The 22,594-nt window shown below is 42.0% G+C and overlaps 2 protein-coding genes, 1 long non-coding RNA gene and 1 pseudogene across 4 annotated transcripts; 2 read left to right on the forward strand and 2 right to left on the reverse strand.

The window, feature by feature from the left end:
* Nucleotides 1-4,499: 4,499 nt before the first annotated feature.
* Nucleotides 4,500-15,952, forward strand: LOC114821331 (ammonium transporter 2 member 3-like; annotated as a pseudogene).
* LOC139192532 (uncharacterized) lies at nucleotides 9,943-11,462 on the forward strand. Of its 2 annotated transcripts, XR_011576736.1 has the most exons (4): nucleotides 9,943-10,428; nucleotides 10,512-10,609; nucleotides 10,693-10,790; nucleotides 10,966-11,462. It is a non-coding gene; the product is annotated as an uncharacterized lncRNA (long non-coding RNA). The 2 variants fall into 2 exon arrangements; XR_011576734.1 differs by having other exon boundaries at nucleotides 9,943-10,609.
* Nucleotides 15,953-16,242: 290 nt separating the features above from the next.
* LOC103401035 (bifunctional nuclease 2) lies at nucleotides 16,243-19,355 on the reverse strand. The gene is made up of 9 exons (XM_008339738.4): nucleotides 18,560-19,355; nucleotides 18,104-18,316; nucleotides 17,955-18,007; nucleotides 17,819-17,875; nucleotides 17,404-17,469; nucleotides 17,237-17,308; nucleotides 16,971-17,080; nucleotides 16,797-16,888; nucleotides 16,243-16,645 (listed from the first exon to the last, which is right to left on the reverse strand). Exons 1-9 carry the CDS (start codon nucleotides 18,816-18,818, stop codon nucleotides 16,593-16,595), a joined length of 975 nt encoding a protein of 324 aa, XP_008337960.1. The 5' UTR covers nucleotides 18,819-19,355; the 3' UTR covers nucleotides 16,243-16,592.
* A 116-nt stretch (nucleotides 19,356-19,471) lies between these two features.
* LOC103401036 (ankyrin repeat domain-containing protein, chloroplastic) lies at nucleotides 19,472-22,265 on the reverse strand. Its single transcript, XM_008339740.4, has 7 exons — nucleotides 21,357-22,265; nucleotides 21,030-21,106; nucleotides 20,804-20,902; nucleotides 20,606-20,704; nucleotides 20,415-20,513; nucleotides 20,221-20,319; nucleotides 19,472-20,031 (listed from the first exon to the last, which is right to left on the reverse strand). The coding sequence occupies exons 1-7, from the start codon at nucleotides 22,069-22,071 to the stop codon at nucleotides 19,933-19,935; spliced, it is 1,287 nt and encodes a 428-aa protein (XP_008337962.3). The 5' UTR covers nucleotides 22,072-22,265; the 3' UTR covers nucleotides 19,472-19,932.
* Nucleotides 22,266-22,594: the final 329 nt, after the last annotated feature.

Here is a 22,594-nt window from a genome sequence, read left to right on the forward strand (position 1 = left end):
ATGCCGGGCCTTGATCGGACCCTTTTTGAACATGAATTACGCATTAAAGTTGGTTATAAGCCTTTCTGCCAGCCCCCTCGTCGATTCTTGATCGAAGTACAGCTCGGCATAAAAGATGAACTAGTTCGACTTTTAAAAGCTGGGTTTATTCGGACCGCTCGATACATCGAGTGGTTGGCCAATATCATCCCAATGCTAAAGAAAAATGGTGCCCTACGCATCTATATCGATTTTCGTAATCTGAACCTGGCAACGCCCAAAGATGAGTACCCGATGCTGATCTCCGACTTGTTAATTGACACCGCAGCATATCATGAGATCTTATCCTTTATGGATGGGCATGCCGGTTATAACCAAATTTTCATCGCCGAAGCTGATGTTTATAAGATCACTTTTCGGTGCCCTGGGGCACTCGGCACATACGAATGGGTAGTCATGCCTTTCGGCCTCAAGAACGTCGGTTTCACATACCAACGAGCTATGAACACCATTTTCCATGATTTAATTGGTACCATCGTCGAAGTTTACATCGACGATGTGGTCATCAAATCAGCCCGACAGAAGACGCATTTGGATGACCTCCGTCAGGCGTTCCTACGCATGCGCCAGCACAATCTGAAGATGAATCTTGCCAAATGTGCTTTCGGCGTATCAGCTGGAAATTTTTTAGTCTTCTTCGTACATCATCGTGGTATTGAGGTGGACGACAAGAAGGCTCGCGCAATCATTAATGCTCCACCCTGACGACTAAGAAACAATTATAGTTGTTGCTCGGCAAGATCAACTTTCTCTGACGATTTATTGCTAATTCGGCTGGGAAAATGAAAGCCTTTTCCACGCTTTTGAAACTTAAAGACTCTGACACCTTCGCATGGTGTGCCGAGCACCAAGAGGCATTCACGCAGATCAAGGTCTCTTTAACGACTCTACATATCCTCGTCTCACCACGACGGGGCCGACCTCTTAAACTATATATCTCGGTGACCGAAGAATCAATCGGTTGCCTTCTTGCACAAGACAATGACGCCGGGCGAGAACATGCCATTTTTTACCTTAGCTGAAACCTCAACCCACCAGAGATTAATTACTCCGCTGTTGAGAAGCTATATCTTGCCCTATCAAAACTAATACATTACATGATCCCGTCAGTTACTCAGGTCATCGCCCAGACCGATGTCATTCGTTACATGCTCACGCGGCCAATCGTAAAGGGCCGAATTGACAAGTGGATGATGGCCCTTTTTGAAATCAGCTTGCAATATGTACCCCAGAAAGCTGTCAAAGGTCAAGCTCTAGCCGATTTTTTGGCCTAACACCCTTCCCTGTATAAATTCACGGGCAATGACGTTGACATCGGCCTGATATAAACACATGATAATTACTGGACGATGTACTTTGATGGTTCCAGTACTTCAGTCTCGGCTGACATTGGGATCGTTATTTAATCCCCCACTCATAATCGTTGGTATTTTTTTCTCAAGCTCGATTTCGATTGTACAAATAATCAGGCTGAATATGAAGCCATTGTTATTGGCCTCAGCGTGCTACACGATTTGCAGGCAACTCATGTCCTTGTTCTTGGTGACTTCAAACTTATCATTAATCAACTCAACGGGGCTTTTCGTTGCATGAGTTGTACTCTGGCACCTTACCACATGGTTGCCAGCTATTTGGCTGAATCTTTCGACGACGTAACTTTCAAACACATTTCACGAGTTTATAACACTGACGCTAACGAATTGGCTCAAATTGCATCCAGAGCCTAACACATACAGGGCAAATTAGGCTGAGAAATACATGTGTCACGACAAGCACTTTCAGCCTTGATTAATCAGCAAATTCTCCAACGTGATTGCGTGATCCATACACGAGTTATGTCCTTGCCTTTGTTGTTAGAACAGAAGGACACTATTGAGGTTTGTGCGGTCGAGGCATTTCCAGACGATTATGCGATATATTGATAACCCTATTGGTACCACATATATTAGGCCTCAGACCTTGACACATTGGGCCTCAACATTTGGGCCTCATTACCGAGCCTATAATTATGTAAAAATATGAGCCTCTTATTCTATAAAAGAGAACTCATCCCCCCTCACAAATCGAACTCGGTGAACCCAACAGAGGGCAATACCCTCACAAGAGTGTTGTTGTGTTTGTGAGGGTATTGCCATCTGTTGGGTTCACCGAGTCCGATTTGTGAAGGGGGAGGAGTCCCCTTTTATAAAATAAGAGGCTATTCCTTTTACATAATTATGGGCTCGGTAATGAGGCCCAATGTGTCAAGGTCTGAGGCCCAATATGTGTGGAACCAACAGTAGTCTCCCAAGTCTTCAGTCAAGAGAGTCTTTTGGTTGGAGACTTGAAATTCAGTCCATGTGTGGACCGAAGTAACTAGATGTCATCTAGAACTAATACTCGATATGAGGCGGTGCTCAATATAAAATAATGCTCAACTAGAAGTAGCACATGTTGTGAGGCTGCTCGGCTTGTAGCTTATGTTGCCTTGGTTGGCTTGCGGCGTTGAAGGTGAGGGAGTCCCTTTTATAGAATAAGGGCTCGCTCCTCAATACATAAATGATGGGCTAGAGTTGATGCTCGCGGCGAGGCGATTGCTCAGTAGGCGGCGATTGCTCAGCAGGCGGCGATGCTCTTTAATGATGGTGAGGGAGTCCCTTTTATAGAATAAGGGCTCGTTCCTCAATACATAAGTGATGGGCTAGAGTTGATGTTTGCGGCGAGGTGGTTGCTCGGCAGGCGGCGATGCTCTCTAATGATGGTGATGGAGTCCCTTTTATAAAATAAGGGATCGCTCCTTAATACATGAATAATGGGTGCTCTCTAATGAAAGTAAGAGAGTCTCTTTTATAAAATAAAGGCTCGCTCCTCAATACATAATTAATGGGTGCTTTCTAATGAAAGTGAGGGAGTATCTTTTATAAAATAAGGGTTCACTCCTCAGTACATAAATAATGGGCTAAGTCCCCCAAGTATTTTTCATGAGGCCCAGTTGCGGAAGCCCAATATATGGTACATAGTGTAGTCCCCCAAGTCTTCAGTCAATAGAGTCTGTTGGTTGGAGACTTCAAATTTAATCCATGTATGGGTCGAAGTGGCGGTTGTTCAGAGGTGGTCTTTGTAGACCATGCACTAAAGCTTTGTAGGTGAAGCTTTGAAAGTGAAGCTTTGAAGCTGGAGCTTTTGTAAATGAAGCTTTGAAGCTAGAGCTCTGTAAATGAAGCTTTCAAAGCTAGAGCTCTGTAAATGAAGCTTTCGAAGCTGATTGACATGAGTGATGCTCATGAATGTTTATGTTGATTGACATAAGTGATGCTCATGAATGTTGACATGAGTGATGCTCATAAATGTTGTGAAGAGGGATGCTCATGAATGTTTATGTATGATTGACATGAGTGATGCTCATGTATGATTTTTTGGAGTACTGGACGTACTTTTGATCACCTAGTTGGTGATAATAATAGCAGGCTGCCGAATAATTTTGGAGTACTGGACGTACTTTTGATCACCTGGTTGGTGATAATAGCGGCAGGTTGTCGAATAATTTTTGAGTACTGGACGTACTTTTGATCACCTGGTTGGTGATAATAGAGGGTGAACTTTAAGTGGATGGATGAAGATTGGAGTTTGAAGCCATAGGGCCTGGCTCTTTTGGGCATATGATCATTCGCCCTCCACATAACATTCCAGCCCATTATATTAGGCTTGCCGTCTTTTTTTTGGCGTGCTGCCTTCTTTCTTTATTTATGATTACCCTCGGTGGGGTTATACAGATGTCTTCAAAAATGATTACCCTCGGTGGGGTTATACAGATGTCTTCAAAATATAAGAAAAGTAAATCACATCATTAAAAAAAAATTGCTGAATGTGGGTATGGCAAATGGTGGGATAGTGGGATATCATGTGCAGCTGGCAGTTGCCCGGGGGGGGGGGGGGGAGGGCCTGCTTAATGGGTCATGCCCATAATTCCCTTCTCTACAATCATGCCATCACCCCGCAATTATCTCTGCTTTTTCCTTCTTTTTATCTTATTCGTTTTTTTCTACTTTTGCTTTCTGTTTTTGCTTTTGTTTCCCCTATCTTGAGATGATGTGCCACGAAGGCCGGTAGCTGTCATCGTCAGTATTTTGGTTATGGAGAAGATATAAAAATAAAAGTATTTGGTGGTCGGTTAAAAACCTTGATCAAAAAAGTCATCCCCAGTAGACGATGACAAGAAACAAAATCCCACTAGAGACTGTCTGTAACCTGAATAATCATACCCCAACAAGTTGACTCGGAGGTGGAGACTCAGCTCACTGAACAACTCGTACATCTGACCTAGATCAGCTGCGTTCCCATGCGAATGCAGAACAGTGAGCTTCGCCGACGGATTCCTTATGTACGCCGCCACGACGTCGTTCCCTCTCTTGGTCCGCAGCTTCAAGACATCGACATTTTCCCTCGTCCCCACCCTGATCATATTCACTGCCGTTACTCGAATGTCTTTCGAAAGAGTTTCTCCCTCTTCTTGTCAGCCTTCAACTGCCGGAAAACCCGCTGGGAACCCTATCGAGCAATGGTTTAAAGATCTTGTGGCGGTTCTCAATAAGGAGTCGATGACTTCTTTGGCAGTGAACATGGGTCAGGTCGACCCTTCCTTTAAACCTCGAGTGAAGAGGATAAGGGGAGGAATAGTGTGCCTAGGACGCGTTTGTTAAAATGTGTGTGTTGTTTGTTGCGTGCGGCTGAGCTCACGGTAGAGAGATCCATTGTTGAGCTGCTTGGAGCAGCGTATACACTTCAGCATCAGAGCGTCTGTGCCAGGTGTGGCGAAGCTAGTCCCCGCTTAGCAATCACCGTCATAGCCAGCCTAGTAAGCTGAAGATCTTGTTCTCAGATAACCTCGACATGGAAGTTTCGTGATGAATATGATCGTACGGCTTGTGATGATTGGGCATGGAAAACAGCGTGGAGAATGAGGAGTTGGATTGGGTGTTGTGAAGGACACTGCACGAGCATAGACCACCGACCATGTTGCCACCATGTGAAGAGCCACCACTGCACCTATGCATGATTTATGTTTCTTTCTATTTCTCTTCCTTATTCTTCAAAAGATTCGAGTAAAAGTTTTGAACTTTCAAATGGGTTTTCTGAAATCTGGAGTGGGAGTGAGAGATGTGGTGGGTTTATAGTTAAGAGAGTAGAGAGAGTGAGAGACGAGGTGGCTCCGTGGGTCTTCTGGGAAAGCTTTGGGTTGTTGGGTTTTTTCCAGATTCACGGTGGAGGTGAAAAATTGAGAGAGAACTGACATAGCTTTTCGTGTCGATTCCTACAGACGGCGCCAAATGTTGATGCACAAAATCGGAGGGGTCTTGGAACAACGTAAATCCGACCATGAATATGCAAGAAAGTAAATAACACAAGATGTATCGTGGTTCACCCCAATGTTTGGGCTACGTCCACACTGATGTTGATTGTGTTTCTCTGTAACTGTATGTATGTATTACAAGCTCAAGGGGAGTCCCCCTGAGAAAGAGAGTGTTGTTGTGTTTGTGAGGGTATTTTGTGGCTTGGATGGACAGGATTCAATAGAGGATCTCCATTTGCAGCAAACGTGATTTCATCTTTGGCCTACACCCATATTTGCACCGCCGCCAGCCTTCTGGTGTGGGTTTCCCTTGACATGTTGGTGTACCGGAAAAGCTCTTCATCGGTGCGGTCCAGGGGATGATCACCGGCCTCGTCTGCATCACACCTGGTGCAGGTAAACTACTCATTGCTCAATTGACCTAACCAATGAAAACATCCTCTTACACGAATGCATGACATGTTATGTTATTATAATATCAATTAATCGTATATTTTGTTTTGAAGTGTAGCGTAAGATACTTTAATATAACATGTCACATATCAAATGATGCTTATCAATATATGTGAACTAGGTTTTGATTAACATTAATTGATATAACTAGGGGTGCAAAATGGATTGAAAATTCTAATTCAAATCGAAAATTTTCATTCCAAATTTGAAAATTTTCCGATTCTGAAAAATTTTGAAAAATTTGGATGGCAATTGGAATGTACCTATCCAAACCGAAATTCCTAAATTCCAATACTATAAAAATAAAAAAAAACCATGGATAATCTTATTTTATCAAGTTTATTGTTGTATTTAGATATGTCTTGTTGATGCACAAAATCAGCGAAGACTTTGGTACAACAGAAAGTGTCAGGTTTTGTGACCTTCGCTTGGTTGCTTCGGTCACTAGTGAGGATAAGTACGTAAATGAATAGAGACAGAGAAGCAAACACAGGATGTACGTGGTTTACCCAGATTGGCTACGTCCACGGAGTAGAAGAGTTCTTATTAGTAGTGAAGGGCTTACATAAGTACAAAGGATCAAGCTCTCAATTTAGTGAGTTCTTGTGAATGATTTAACACAAATGGCATTAGCCAATATTGTGGGGGAATGACCCCTATTTATAGAAAAACTTGTAGCTTTGTCACATTGACATGTGTCATGTTATGATTGGTTCTTGATGTCGACACGTGCTGCGCTCTGATTGGCTTCTAATCTTGACACGTGTCGAGTAGTGATTGGCCTCCTGGTCGGAGGGGAACTCTTCTGGGTCCTTGACAGTATAGCGTTGGCCGGTGCTCGGTAGTTTCGGGATTGGTCAAGTATGGTACAAACAGTGCTCCCCTAAGTTCCCAAGTGAGGGAAACTCCTCGGTTGGGGACTTGCAAGATCTAATCCCTTGAGTAATCACGAAACTTCTAAGTACCGAAGTGTGGTCTGATCTTCATCTGCCCTTCTCTAGAAGTACCTTTCCTCCATCCGGGAATGGTGTATTTAGCTGATGTTGACGCACAAGGTAATGTATCAATTTCACTTGAAGCTTAGTTGTAGTTTCGGGCTTAGTCAAGTGTGATACAAACCCTATAGTAGGAGTCCCCCAAGTCGCCGAGCTAGGAGATCTGCCGAAAGAGGTGACAGACAAGGTAAGCAGTCAAACTTCCAAGTAAGCAACCCAGGATCAGAGGTTTGACTTCGGCTTCCGGTTGATTGTTCTCCTTCTCCTTGTCTCTCATTCAACTGCCAGGATAAGGAGAAGCAAATGGATAAGAGATGATATGAGATACTTTTGCTTTTGAAGAAGTAACTTTCCACAGGCTTATTCTTGAACTGTGCTGGAGGGTTTTCTGGTGCCCTTCAGAGTATAAGGCCGACTCAAAAATTTGAGGGTCAAAACAAGTCCAACAAATCTAGAGTACGTTCGACCTTGATGATATGGGATACTTTTGCTGTTGACGGAATAATGAATGTGGTATGGAAAGGTGTCGTGCTGTAGTGATCTGTTTCAGCTCACCGTTGAACCTTCTGCTTCAATCTTTTGCATGGCAGAAGTGGTGTGCAACCTTTGCATTTAAATGGTCCTTCAGAACATTCCTTCATAGTGACTCATCCACGCTTGGCAGCTTCAGTGTAAAGAGCCAATATCTGATCAACTGTCATGAGGTATTTGCCGGTGGAATTCGTGACCTTGACATCAGTTGAGGATGAGTACTCGAGAGCAATGCTAAGTAAGCAACCAGGCAAAGACTCCAGGCAGTCAGTTCCAAATTGGAGGTTTGATTTCAGGTTCCGACTGACTGCTCACTTTCTCCTTGTCCTGCAGGTGTGGACAAGGACAAAGACAAAGATAGGGAGAAAGCATGATATGGGATACTCTTGTTTTCGACCCTGATGATATGAGATACTCTTGTTCTTGGTGTGGCTTATTTGCTGAGGTATTATCGGGGGGAAATAAAGCTGAGTATTTCGAGAGGTTATGTTGAGGGTGCCTTTTCGAATGCGAGAAAGGGTTAAGCATTTTTGCAGGTTTGCCTGTCCGTTGAGGAGGGAGGTCAATGTATATAGGGATTTCCCAATAACAAGTAGTAATGATATTCCTTTACCCTTCTTGGTCACAGCAATGTAGTGGGAGCTGCCAGCTTCACGTGTTTTAATTTTGTCAGAGCACTTTGAAAAAGTGGTATGTGGTATCTGGAAAGCTGATGTTACGTGTGAAGATTACAGACAAGCTTTATCTAAGGAAATCTGGCTCTCGAAGTTCTGAGAGTTGTGCCTCTTCGGTTTTCGAACAAGCAATCCCGTCGAGGATCTGACCCTCGAGATTCGGAAAGCGGTGCTACTCCGGTTTTTGAGAAAGTAATTATGTTGGGAGTCTTTTCTCGAATGTGAGTAAAGGTTGGACGTTCTTGCCAACCTGTCTTGCCGCAAAACACGGAGGTCGACACACATAGGGACTTTCCAGTTGTCAAGCAGTGGTGCTGTTCCTTTACCCTTATGGGTAATAGTAGGGTAGCTGGAACTTCGAAATTCTCGTGCCTAAACTTTGTCAGAGATCTTTGATAAAGTTATATGTGGTACCCGAGGAGTTGATGGTGCATATGGAGAGCGGTGATTGAACAGTAAGATTCACGTGCTTTCTACTTCACCAGAAATCTTCGACAGATTGCCCGTAATTTCCGCAAAGCTGAGTGTGCATGTGACAGGTGCTGACGAGGCTGAAAAAGCAGGTGCTTCTTCGATTTCTGAGATCGGCCCTCGTGGTCTCTGAGCAGCCCAGCTTTTGAGAAAGCAAACGCCTCTTCGATTTCTGAGATCGGCCCTTGTGGTCTCTGAGCAGCCCAGCTTTTGAGAAAGCAAACGCCTCTTCGATTTCTGAAGCTCCGTCGAGTGCAGATTTTTATAGAGGCTGGCATTAAGTTCCACAGCACACCTGAATCTCTACCAGTAGAAGCTCATTTCTTGCACTTCTAAGATCTTGATTTGTCTGACCTCTTCCTTCTTCAACACATTTGAAAATGTCTGGACCCTCCGACCGTCGTTTTGACCTGAACCTTGGAGAAGAGACAGCCACACCTTCTCCAGACAACATATGGCGCCCATCCTTCATATCCCCTACTGGTCCTCTTACTGTTGGGGATTCTGTGATGAAGAATGATATGACCGCTGCAGTGGTGGCCAGGAACCTTCTCACTCCCAAAGATAACAGACTACTTTCCAAACGGTCTGATGAGTTGGCTGTTAAGGACTCTCTGGCTCTTAGTGTTCAGTGTGCAGGTTCTGTGTCTAATATGGCCCAACGCCTATTTGCTAGAACCCGCCAAGTTGAATCATTGGCTGCTGAAGTGATGAGTCTCAAACAGGAGATTAGAGGGCTCAAGCATGAGAATAAGCAGTTGCACCGGCTCGCCCATGACTATGCTACAAACATGAAGAGGAAGCTTGACCAGATGAAGGAATCTGATGGTAAGGTTTTACTTGATCATCAGCGGTTTGTGGGTTTGTTCCAAAGGCATTTATTGCCTTCGTCCTCTGGGGTTGTACCTGGTAATGAAGCTTCAAATGATGAACCTCCAATGCCTTCTCCTTCTGGGGTTTTGTCAAGTACTGAGGCTCCGGATAACCACCCTCCGGTGCTTTCTCTTTCTGGGGCTCTACCGACTGCTGAGACTTCCCCTAAGCAACCTTTGTGAAGGCTCCCTTTTGTTTGTTTATTTTGACTCATGTATATGTACATATTTGTGGCTTATCGAAAATATTAATAAATAAGCTTTGCTTCATTTCAATATATTGTGTTAAATACACCAAAGCCTTCTTCATAAAGTTCTTTGAATTTTTGCTTTTGTTGAAACCTGTATTGTTGAAGCTTTGTGAGTGAAGCATGTAGTTTGAGGTAGTGTTCCCTTAATTTCCCGAGTGAGGAAAACTTCTCGGTTGGAGACTTGAAAAATCCAAGTCACTGAGTGGTTGTGAGACTGCCGAGTATTAAGGTGCAGTAGCATATGGTGGGAGTCCCCCAAGTCTTCAGGCGAAGAGAGTTGCCGAATGAGATGTCTCACTTGTTACTAATTTGTCAAAGTAACGAATCCTTGTTTCGATGTCACACATTCGCATATGCCTTATCTAAAAATATTTCCAACTTTTGTGTGTTTGATGCTGCATGCTATTGACTAGACAAGATCAAGTGCAATTAGTAGCTTTTCTCTCTTTTTCATCTTTTCTTTGGTGGAATTGCTTTTCGTTTCCACTAATCAGCCTGAGTGGATGCAAGATAACACCATTCTCTATAACTCAGATCGCAAAGTCTTCTTCATGAAAGTTGTTCCTTATCTTGTGAACTACAACATCTCCAAATTTGAGATCCATCGGAGTAGTACAACTCCAGAAATTCAGGTATGATGAGTAACTGTTCATCAATTTTCTGTTAACCCGTCAGACTTGTTGTGAGCTTCTAAACTCCATTTTTTCTTGTTCATCTCAACATACTTTCTTCATCGAAGTTGTTCCTCACCTTGTCAGCTACAACATATCCAAATTTGAGATCCATCGGAGCAGTACAAATCCAGAAATTCAGGTATGATGAGTGACTGTTCATCATTTTTCTGTCAACCTGTCAGACTTGTTGTGAGCTTCGAAACTCCATTTTCTCTTGTTCAGATCAACATACTTTCTTCATCGAAGTTGTTCCTTAACTTGTGAACTACAACATATCCAAATTTGAGGTCCCTCGGAGCAGTATAACTCCAGAAATCCAGGTATGATGAGTGACTGTTTATCATTTGTCTGTCAACCCGTCAGATTTGTTGTGAGCTTTGAAACTCTATTTTCTCTTGCTCAGATCAGCATGCTTTCTTCATTGAAGTTGTTCCTCAGCTTGTGAACTACAACATATCCAAATTTGAGATCCCTCGGAGCTATATAACTCAAGAAATTCAGGTATGATGAATGACTGGTTATTATTTTTCTGTCAACCCGTCAGATTTGTTGTGAGCTTCGAAACTCCGTTTTCTATTGTTCAGATCAGCATGCTTTCTTCATTGAAGTTGTGCCTCATCGTCTCTTTCATAACATATCAAAAATTCAGAATGAACTAATGGTTAAATATTTCCAGATCTTCGAAACATCATAGCAGCTTCGAAATCTGCAAGAATCCGACTGTCATGTTTGGAGCTTCAACACTTTAATTTCCGTCGCTCAAACAGAAATGGTTCCTTCTTGAAAGTTGTTCATATGCTCAAAAACTATAGGGTGTCCAAAATTCAGCTCCATTGGAGAAGAGCAGAGGTTGCAGAAATTTGATAGATGAAAGGAGGCGGAAGAGGGAGAGAGAGAAAAAGTCTCTTGAGTTGGATTTCTATTTTGGGGCAGATTCCAAGTTTTGTAGCACCTTCATTATTGATGAATTGCTTGTACTTTTGTCCATTATGAAACTTGGGACTTTGGCTTGTTGTTGGATCTATTATAATATGTTTGGAAACATATACATAATTGCTTGTTTGGTTATGACAGGGATGTTGTGGGTGTAGAACAAAACAAATGTTTGTGTTGACCTGTGTTTTTGTACAAGTTCAAGGGCATCTTGGGTTTTGTGAACAAAATTTGTTTATTTGGAGCAAGGTTTTGTGTTGAAGCTTTGTAGGTGAAGCTTTGGTGTTGAAGCTTTCTAGGTGAAGCTTTGATGGTGAAGCTTTCTGGGTGAAGCTATGTAGGTGAAGCTTTCTAGGTGAAGCTTTTTTAGGTGAAGCTTTGTAGGTGAAGCTTTTTTAAGTGAAGCTTTTCGGGTGAAGTTTTTTGGGTGAAGCTTTGTGGGTGAAGCTTTTTAGGTGAAGCTTTGTGGGTGAAGCTTTTTTAGGTGAAGCTGTTTGGGTGAAGCTTTTTGGAGGTGAAGTTTTTTTTGGGTGAAGCTTTTTTAGGTGAAGCTTTTTGGGTGAAGCTTTGATGGTGAAGCTTTGTAGATGAAGCTTTGTAGATGAAGCTTTCGAGGTGAAGCTTTGATGGTGAAGCTTTGTAGGTGAAAGTATGTATAGGGAGCTTTCTAGGTGAAGCTTTTTTAGGTGAAGCTGTGTAGGTGAAGCTTTTTTAAGTGAAGCTTTTCGGGTGAAGTTTTTTGGGTGAAGCTTTGTGGGTGAAGCTTTTTAGGTGAAGCTTTGTGGGTGAAGCTTTTTGGGTGAAGCTTTTTTAGGTGAAGCTTTTTTGGTGAAACTTTTTGGATGAAGCTTTTTGGGTGAAGTTTTGGAGGTGAAGCTTTTTGGGTGAAGCTTTGTGGGTGAAGCTTTTTAGGTGAAGCTTTGTGGGTGAAGCTTTTTAGGTGAAGCTGTTTGGGTGAAGCTTTTTGGAGGTGAAGTTTTTTTTTGGGTGAAGCTTTTTTAGGTGAAGCTTTTTGGATGAAGCTTTTTGGGTGAAGTTTTGGAGGTGAAGCTTTTCGGGTGAAGCTTTTTGGATGAAGCTGTTTTTTTTTTTTTTTTTTTTTTTTTTTGGCGCTTGACACGGTCTTCATTTGCTTGTTTTGTAGTGACTGTGGAAGACGGATTGCTTTCTGATTGAGAAGGGTTCCGGCATCGCTTTGCACCATCTTCATGTGGGTAATATAGGAACTTCCTTATGTTTTGATCATGCATGTAGTGATAGAATTTGTTTCTTCTTATTGTAGATGTCAGAGCCTGGAAGTTCTAGTGATGAGGGCTCTTCTAGCTTTAGCTCTAAGTCTGAGTCTGCAATGTCGGAGTCTTCAGGGTCTTTGTTAGAGTCCTGTACTAGAGAAACATTGGATGATCTTCCCAACCGTCAAACTTTAGCTATTGCTAGTTCTTCCTCCATGGCGTTGGGTGAGGGGGTTTCTCCTGATATGTCTTTGCCTCGGCGGAGGCATGGTTATAAGCCTGCGCCATCACCTCAGAGTAAGTCTTCCAAGTATTGGCATTGATCATGTATTTAAAGAAACAATCACGTAGGCCTGCCGTGAAGGCTTTGAGGGCAGTCTTGTCGTCTGCCTCGGCACACCGGGAGTATTCATGGCTGAAGCGGCCAGCATACATACGTAATGACTCGTCTGGCCTCTGGCGGATAGTGTACAGGTCATCTGCAGAGTGCAAGCGATCGGTTTGGAAAATGTGTTGGGAAACAAATAGTTTCCTCAATTCCTCAAATGAGTCTACCGTCTCAGGTGTAAGACGACAATACCAATTTAGAGCTCCGCCAGAGATGGTGGAGGGGAAGAGAAGACATCGCTCTTCGTCGGTGTGCATCCGGTATGCCATGGTGGACTCAAAGAGGTTAAGGTGCTCAATTGGGTCCTCTTTTTCAGTATAAAGTTGCAAGCCAAGCTTCTGCTTTGTCTTTGCTTGAATGGGGGTGTTGAGGATCCTCCTTGTAAGAGGGCCAGGCCTGGGTTGGTTCCAGTCAGGTATTTCAGCCTGACGTTCAGCCTTCAACTTGTTTACTTCCTCAAGAAGTTGTAGGACAAGGGGGTCCTGAGCGGAGTTATGTGCCACTGGAGCTTTCTTTCGTAAATCTCCATCTCCTCTTGGAATTAGGAAGGTTTGATCAAGGGCATGTGATTTTTCCCTGGACTCGTTGTACTGGCTTCCAGGGTATGTCTGTCGGAACACCTCTGAGTCCCCTGTACCCTCATGTCTCTCTAGGACTTGTTGCACCTTCCCCAAGTTGGTGGCCGGCTCGGGCCGTGGCAGGGGACCGAGTCTCTCAGAAATCCTTGGGTCATTGATCTTTGAGCTTATATGGATGGAATTCTCTCGACGTTGCTTCAGGAAATCCCGACAATCGCGAAAGACGACTTTCGATCCTTCTGCCCCTTCAGCAAAGAGGTGTCTCCCTCCGCTTCTCATGGTTCGGGTCGAAGCAACTGGGTTAAGAGAAGCCTCATGTTGATTATCAAATCGATGGGTAATTTGTTCCCTATCAGGGATATCTATGTCGAATGCATGTGACCCTCCATGTTGGAGGGCACCCAGTTGATGGTTGACTTCCACGGGAGCAACAAGCTCGCGTGTCTGAGCTTGCCTAGCTTCGTGGAGTGTCTCGAAGAGCTTCTCATATTGCTCCTGGAGGACCTCATTCCTCATTGCTATCTTGTTGTTCTGAGCTTCCAACTCATCGACTTTAGCTTGAAGAAGAACTCGTTTTCCTTCCTTCTTTCGTTGTTTCGCACTATGTGCAAGGGGGGTGTCATTCTGTGTGCTGTGGCTTCCTTCGCTTCCCATGCTGGAGAGGGATGCCAGATCAAAAGAAAGTGTACGAATGATAGAAACCAGCTTGACACAGCTGAAGAGAGTAGGAATAAGTGTCGTTTCCCACAGACGGCGCCAAATGTTGATGCACAAAATCAGCGAAGACTTTGGTACAACAGAAAGTGTCAGGTTTTGTGACCTTCGCTTGGTTGCTTCGGTCACTAGTGAGGATAAGTACGTAAATGAATAGAGACAGAGAAGCAAACACAGGATGTACGTGGTTCACCCAGATTGGCTACGTCCACGGAGTAGAGGAGTTCTTATTAGTAGTGAAGGGCTTACACAAGTACAAAGGATCAAGCTCTCAATTTAGTGAGTTCTTGTGAATGATTTAACACAAATGGCATTAGCCAATATTGTGGGGGAATGACCCCTATTTATAGAAAAACTTGTAGCTTTGTCACATTGACATGTGTCATGTTATGATTGGTTCTTGATGTCGACACGTGCTGCGCTCTGATTGGCTTCTAATCTTGACACGTGTCGAGTAGTGATTGGCCTCCTGGTCGGAGGGGAACTCTTCTGGGTCCTTGACAGTATAGCGTTGGCCGGTGCTCGGTAGTTTCGGGATTGGTCAAGTATGGTACAAACATGTCTTATTTCGGATTTTGTGTATTTAATAATACTATTATACTTTATAGATGGACAATATTATATCTTGTCAAATATAATTTTATGTCAAACACAAATGTAACGGTCTACAAATATCGCAAAAATTTAGAAATTGAATTGAATGGCAGACATATAAAAGTTTGAAAATTTTCAAAATCTTGCAAAATGTAGGAGGTCCGAATTAAGTTCTGAACATTACGAGATAAAACTGATTCCGAAATTTCTGATAAATTTTGATAATCCAAAATTGCGAGATTGGAACTAATATTGATTCCGAAATTTTTGGATTGGCATTGGGAATGCTTGTTTCCAATCAAACCCAAAATCACTCCTAGATATAACAAATGCAAATGCTCTCGTATAATAAAATACATGACATGTTAAATTATCAGACTGTCACTCTTCGCTAATTGATCAAGTGGATTGTTGTTTTAAAATCCATCATCAAATAGTCTGACAACATAATGTGTCACTTATCTAACAATTAAACATAATGTAATCATTGCTTTCATAAAACAAGAACATGATGGTTAGGAATGTTTATGAACTTGGCTTTGATTCATTTAAGAAAGTAAAAACAAGCAATTTTGCAGCATTCCACCAATAATATGAACATGATCGAGCAGGGATTGTGGAGCCATGGGGAGCACTAATAATGGGAGCAATGTCTGGCTCAATACCTTGGTACACGATGATGATGTTGCACAGAAGATCGGCCTTCTTCCAAAGCGTCGACGACACGTTGGGGGTCTTCCACACGCACGCAGTAGCCGGCCTCTTGGGGGGACTCCTCTCGGGCTTCTTTGGCCGATCCGACCTTCTTCGAATGATGCACCCCCACTAAACCTACGGTCCTGGCGTAATGTACTGCATCCTTGAAGGGAAAACAAAAGTTGGCCTCCAACAAATGGGGTACCAGACCGGCGGAGCACTTTTCATCATCTGGTGGAACGCCGTTGTCAGGAGCTTGATTTGTATTTTGATCAACCGCATAGTTGATCTTCGAATGAACGAAGAGGACCTCGACATTGGTGATGATGCTGCGCACGGAGAAGAAGCGTATGCCCTGTGGGGAGACGGTGAGAAGACGTCTACACAGATTCGATGGCAGAATCCACGGATTCCTTCGATTTGCAGATGCGAGGAGCATAGTTTTGTAGCGGAAATGTAGTAGGTTTTGCAGTACTTTCCCCCGGTTTTTATCGTCCAAAGAATGCGTGGAACTAGTTCAATCCATCATTTTGTTCTCGGCTGTAAAGCGTACATGTTCATACCGGTGAAGAATGTAGCTACTGGAGTACAAGTTGTGACATGTAATTTATGTTCGCGTCACACGTTTTATGTAATTTGGTGAAGAAAAAATAACAACATACTGCAATAATCCAATTTTATCGCGTTATGATTCGAGTTACAACTACTGTTGGAACACAATCGAACTGCTATCGCTGTCAAGGATTCATACACGCAAGCTTTAGAAGAATGTAAATGTAGTAGAAGAATCACTGCACAAATGTAATAAAACATCCATCTTTTGAAACAAGATTTTTTTTCAATTCGATTACGGGCAAACACAATATGATCATTCTTTTCATACAACATTTTGGTCAGATTTACAAACTCTGGAATTCTGGATATCTCCAAGGAAAACTGACCGTCTTTAGGGTTTGGAAGATCCAACTAAATACATGATTTATATTTACAAATTTGAGGAAAACATACTAGGGTAGCTGTACATTCAATAATTTGGAAGTTCCCTCGTCATTGAGTAACTCGTAAAGGTGTTGCTTGCACCAGAATCTTTGTGATGAAAAGCTATGCCAAAAGCCTCAAAAGGCATATTTCTAAGAAACCATTAGAAGAGGATAACCTTCTATAGTGATTAAGGCCCTTGAATTGACTTGCGAAGCTTGAATAGTTCGTCTTTCCACATGGCTGCAGGAACCGGTCGTTAATTTGCAAATGATACGATATATAAAAACATGAATCAGGCAATCAGAAGCAAATCGATGAAAAAAAGGGAAAATGTAACGTGACTTGGTAATTGTATATGTTACAAAAGCAGTGAAAAGTCCTGATAAAATACCTGCATCTTTATATCTTTCCTCTTTGATAGCTAAATTGATATTCTTAACCAAACAAAGTTCTTGAATTAAAGAATCTGGGCCCTCTATAGCACTGAAAAGAATACAACATATGATCATACACACACAAAAAACTGACGAAACAAAATTGAGACCCCTAAAATACAACTCAGTACCTGTCAAGAGATACGTCGTAACAAGACTTTGTATCGCGCACTCTGCCCATCCCATAACTGATCCTCACTGCATCTGTTAAGACAATCTGTTTGTTTACATATATGGGTGCCTGCACGTGGCAAGTGTCACTAGAACTTAACAGCAAGTTCAACGAAACGGTCATGTGTAAACTGAAGGTTTCTTGCTTGGACATGAAGCAGCAGGAATATTTATGTACATAAGGTCTATGAGTATTTGTGTTGAGGAGGGCAAGAGATGTAGATACCTTGCATCTATGTGCGAAATTTATGGCATCTGACGGGCGTGCATCTACACTAAGAAAGCCATTTTCCCCTGGCTGCAGATAGATAACAGGAACCTCAATGTCATAAGGTTGCTTCATTTTCTTTAAAAGATTAGGACATAACTCATAAGGTATTTAACTTTTACCACCTTGCTAAAGTACAATCTGGCAAAGTAAGTATTCCGCACTCTTTCCGTAATTCTCACCATATTCACCTGGAATTGAAGTGGTGCAAAAATAAGACAATGACCCTGAATGGTATTACCTCCCACCTTGTACTTGGAAAACTAATATTGTACAATCAAAGTGCAATGCTACCATTAGGGATCTAAAGACTATCAATGTCTTCTTAAGTCGGACGAATTATATACTTGCGATCCCTTCTCAACACTCACTTTTTTCTACATTCTAGTTATTGGAATCGTCAGAAATTTTATGAACATGCAATAAACATAAGAGTGAGACTAGTGAGTAGCTAAAGCAGGAAAAAGACAAACGACAAAAGCCTTCTCTTCGACCCTTCAGAAAGTAAACTTAATACACACAAAAAAATTAGCTCCATACTTGATAGCCGAGTTTGTCAACAAGGTTTCTAAAGAACTGGAAATGATCAGGGGAGTCCTGCAGCAAGACCATTTACGGGATCAATATACATTACATAAGAAAGAACCAACTTAATTAACAGAGCTCAAACAGTTACCCCATTCTCATCTCCCCACTGGGCATCTATGAGATTTTGTATTGCAAATTCGCCTGAAAACAAAAATCAGATAACAACATTAATAACCGAGGACGTACACTCCAAATCACATTCACAATCATTCATATGACACACATAACTTCATATACCTACAACAATTGGCAGCAAAAAGTCTCCATCACAAGAAATCTTAAGAAAAATCGTGGGAGTTTGGAAACGCTGGACAAAGTTTCGGCCTAATGTATCAAGAATGTTTTGTTGTCGGCTGGCGTGGACCGAAAAGGGACGCAATTTACCAGATAACTGCCATTTCGATTCTTCTTGAAACCCTCGCCTCTGCATACGGTAGTGCGATATAGTTTCTGCACTAATTAAACAGAAATAAACAACTTCAAAGACCTAATCACACTCAATTAGCAACAAATTACTCCACTTTATGTCAAAATTGCTGAATTTAGGCAACAAAGACCATCCTTTGAACGAAATAGTAAGAAACAGAATCAAAATCAATTCAATAATCACAAATACATAGAAACGTACGTATTTGTATATGTATATAAACATGTATGCGATCACACAGAGAGAGAGAGAGAGAGAGATGGGACCTGAGAGGAGGAGGGAAGCTTGGATGTGGTCGAAATCGTGATGATCGTCGGCATTGCTGGATCTAGAGCGAGAGGAAGAGCTGTTGCAGGTAATGCGGAGAGATTTGAGCGCACGACACCGTTTTGATGGTCTGATGAACCCTAATCGAACCGTGAAGACCAAGCGGCGCGAAGAGGAAGAAGAAGGCGAAGTTTTTGGGACCGGACGGATGGCAGCTGAGCGATCCGTCACGTGGAAATGAGCTCCGGCTCCGAGCATTGTTCCAAACCAAAATATCAACGTCTGAGAGAGAGAGGAGAGAGAGTTGATCTTTACTTCGGCTGGCTGCCTTCTTAACTCTTTTTTAATCAATGTGATTAACGAGTTTAATTAACGATTAATTTTCTATAATTTTGTTCTAATCCTCCCTCTCAGGGATATGTCTCCCCGATTAAAAAAAGGGAATCATGTCAGAACATCATTAATTTAAATTATATTTTGTAAATCATATGATATGTTTGTTGATGATTAAATTATTAGTATTAACGTGCATATTTGTTTTTATTAGTGACACATCACATGATTTACAAATGTGATCTAACATTAATCATGAAAAAACTCAAACTCGACCAGTTTCTATGGACCGGGGGCAACTCGATCTATTTCGATTGCGCGAATGTGACTCGGTGCTTGCACAAATAAATGTGCGTAACAATAACAAAATGCAGCATGTCGACGTATCATAACGAGTTTAATAAAAAATATTTAGCATAGCAATGACATATCAGCATAAGATAGCATAATGACACGTGATGTATCATTTTTTCTTCTGATAATACGATATTTTAAATTACTATAATCAATATAATCTATAAAAGAAAGAATTTTGAATTCGCGTGCACGCTTCACCTAAACCCACATAAAACACGTGATTTTACACGTTCAATGAGTTGTCCTCAAGAATTGATTGATGTAGCACACTTTTGTTTCATGTAAACATCATGTATGTACGTGTCCTGCCCCTTTCAATTGCGTTGAGCACGTGCTGAGCTCGTGCTGACTCGAGCTTCTTTTGTGCCTAACACGAACAGTCCAAATATGTAACGAGATATTCTGCAATTCAATTTCAGTGACTTCAAGTACAAAACATTACAAAGTTGGTGCATAGCTAATGATTTTGAGCTTCAAATGTTCTCCTTTCGATATTCCAGTTGGCGTTCTCGCAGTTGTAACAGCATCAGCTCGTGAGTTGGAAAGATGGATCGTCGGATGATAGCTGGACATGCTGAATCTTTGATGTAAAGTTATGGCGGATCAAACCCTGGTTTTCCATGAGATCATTTGGCCAGCTGACACACTGATGAGTCGAATATGCGATTAGAATATCCAACCATTAACGCGACTTCGGAAGAAGCTTCAACAACTTAATTAGCTCGTAAGTCCTCGTGTCTTGACCAGAGTAGAGGCAAAGGTCAAGAGGGGTTAAACCATCCTGCAAGAAAGTATAGATGACTTGCAATCATTCATCATAACATTCGCAAATCTTACGGTCCACATCAAGGTGATGAGATGCATATACTGGAAAGTCAATAAGTTGCTTAAACTTGAACAGCGTTATATAAGAGGAGATATTATGGAGGACAGTTCAAGCATGTGCAGAATCCAGAACTACTATGTATACCTTGTTCTTCAATGTCTTATTCGCTCCTTTAATCAGCAAAAGCCTCACAACATCTGTTCTTCGGCCTTGAACAGCTAGGTGTAACGGCGTCCAACCATCCTATATGGTGAAAGTAACTTTTTTAATTATACTTCTCAGGATTATTATAGATTGAAGTTGCATAATAAAGTGCTAGGGGAAATTAAAATCCGTACGTTGTCCTGAAGGTTTAGATCAACATTATATAACAGAAGAATTTTGATTGCTTGACTGGAAGCTGTTCGAACAGCATAATGCATCAATGTGCCGCCATCCTGGTTTTTACCATAAACATTTAATTAGGACAATAATCTTCACACCAATTCTAAACTGGATACAGTGATACACTAGGTGAATTTGTACTCACTTTATCACGAACAAATGGATTAGCTGATTCTCTCAAAAGATAGTTCGTGATGGCCTGGTTTTTACCAAGAATTGCTTTGTGGAGAGCACTCCAACCGTGCTGGAGACGAAATGAACCAAATCTTAAATCAGGTAATGAAAAGCCAAGAACAATATCCTGCATTCAACATTCTAAGGTAAAAGGCGGCCATTTACGTACCTTATCCACAACATTGATATCAGCATTATGTTTCAATAAAGCATCCATAAGGTAAAATTCTCCCGATGCAGCAAGAGTGTGCAGGGGTAGCCATTTGCTCTGAAAGAGTTTACAAATACTTTACAAACAACTTAATAACTTCAAGTGCATCAAGTTGGAAGTACAAAAACGTGATTATGTTTTATCCTGAACATGTACAAATGATCATAAGAAGGGGGAAGCTTACAGAGGTTGCAGCAGCTATATCAGGTTTTCGCTTATTAAGGAGGGCTTTTTCCTCTTTCGAAAATAACTTTCGGGGTCCTAATCATCCAAGCAACAAACAATGCCTCAAATACCTTATGAATTAAACAAAACCCAAAAAACCCAATTCAAGTTCAACATAAGAAAAGTTATCCATATTGAAAAATTGGTTAAGAAATAGAGTTTGGATACTTGATTATCTAAAGTTTACTAATTTTCCAACAAAATCCAGAGCTCACATCTGCAATCTAATATCCAAAAAAATAAATCGCAGTCACATCCGCAAAATTCAGTATAAACAAGCAATTACCTTCAGATTTCTTAGCACCAGGCTCATAATTCCCACTGTTAAAGTAATCTGCAACATCCTCCAATCCCTTCCCATAAACCGCCCACCTCGGATTCTTCGGCGCCACTCTCTCACTCAATTTCCTAGCATCCCCTTCATTCTCCTTCAACTCCTCCGCCGGAGCTAAACCAGAAGCATCATCCAAAACAAGTGGCTTCAATTGGTTCAATTTCGCCTCCCTATACGCCAAGTACTCCTCCAAATTCAAATCCCTAATCGGCTCCAGCCCCTTCTTCTGCTTCTCCACCCTCGTCCCGAACTGCAACTCCTGCGCAATCTTCCGCCGCTCTTTCTTCGTTATGTTAATCTCCGCCTGCACCTCCCGCCACTGGTCCGGAACCAAATTCTCCGACCCGATTTCGGAACCATCTCTTCTGGGTTTCGCTTTCTCGGGTCTGATTCGGTCGGTTTTGGTATCGTTTTGGAGGTAGGGGTCGTCGAACACGCCTTCTTCGAACACGAGGCAGTCGCCGATTACATGGTCCTCGTCAAAATGGTCGGTTTGGACGGAGTAGGAAGAGGTGAAAGAGGGAAAGAGGCCATGGAGCTTTCGCGGGAACTTTAGGGTAGCAGGCGCCGAGAGCTTGCGAGGTGTGGTGGGGAGAGAGAGGGGTTTGGCGAGGAGGAAGGTGGATTGGGGGTTTAGAGAGAGTGGCATGGCCTTTGCACTTGCCATGCTTTCCCCAAAAATCAAAGATTTAAAATACCTTACAGCTACAGATTTAAGATTGTACAAGACCAGCAGGGATTTAACTTCGCTGCTGCTTACACCCAATTTTGGCTGGACAAGTATATGAGTTTTGATTAATAAAAAATTAAAATTTGGAAACTTGTTCAATCGGATTTGGGTGTAAGCTGTTGAATTTGCAGCAGCCAAGTTTAGTTCGCTTAGATCATCTTTAAATCTGGGCTAAAAGCCAAATTACCCCCCCCAAACACTCTCCAACCCATGTTAAAATTTTAGGCTAAATGCTAAATGTTATTTCTGGGCCAAATACCAGCTTTCCCCCCGGGCTAAATGCCAAATGTTTATCAGAATTTAAATTTTTTTAGATTAAAATGTTCATAAAATTAATTTACAATAATCTACATATTTATTTATTTTTTTAAATTGATTTAAGAAAAAAATTAGCCTAAGTTCATTCTTTAATAATTCCGGGCTAAAATTTTAGGGCAGAAGGATTGGAGCAGAAAAGATG

The sequence above is a fragment of the Malus domestica genome, chromosome 15, assembly GCF_042453785.1.
Source record: "Malus domestica chromosome 15, GDT2T_hap1".
NCBI lineage: Eukaryota > Viridiplantae > Streptophyta > Magnoliopsida > Rosales > Rosaceae > Malus > Malus domestica.

What these genes read in the sequence shown, in the direction of transcription:
- LOC103401035 (XM_008339738.4), bottom strand. Translation starts at nt 18,818, where the DNA reads ATGCTCGGAGCCGGAGCTCATTTCCACGTGACGGATCGCTCAGCTGCC. An exon ending in TTGACAAACTCGGCTATCAA is followed by an intron (nt 17,470 to 17,818) that starts GTATGGAGCTAA and finishes CTTCAATTCCAG; the next exon opens with GTGAATATGGTGAGAATTAC. An exon ending in ATTTCGCACATAGATGCAAG is followed by an intron (nt 17,081 to 17,236) that starts GTATCTACATCT and finishes TGCCACGTGCAG; the next exon opens with GCACCCATATATGTAAACAA.
- LOC103401036 (XM_008339740.4), bottom strand. Translation starts at nt 22,071, where the DNA reads ATGGCAAGTGCAAAGGCCATGCCACTCTCTCTAAACCCCCAATCCACC. An exon ending in TGGTGCTAAGAAATCTGAAG is followed by an intron (nt 21,107 to 21,356) that starts GTAATTGCTTGT and finishes TTGGATGATTAG; the next exon opens with GACCCCGAAAGTTATTTTCG. An exon ending in ATAAGACATTGAAGAACAAG is followed by an intron (nt 20,032 to 20,220) that starts GTATACATAGTA and finishes ACTTTCTTGCAG; the next exon opens with GATGGTTTAACCCCTCTTGA.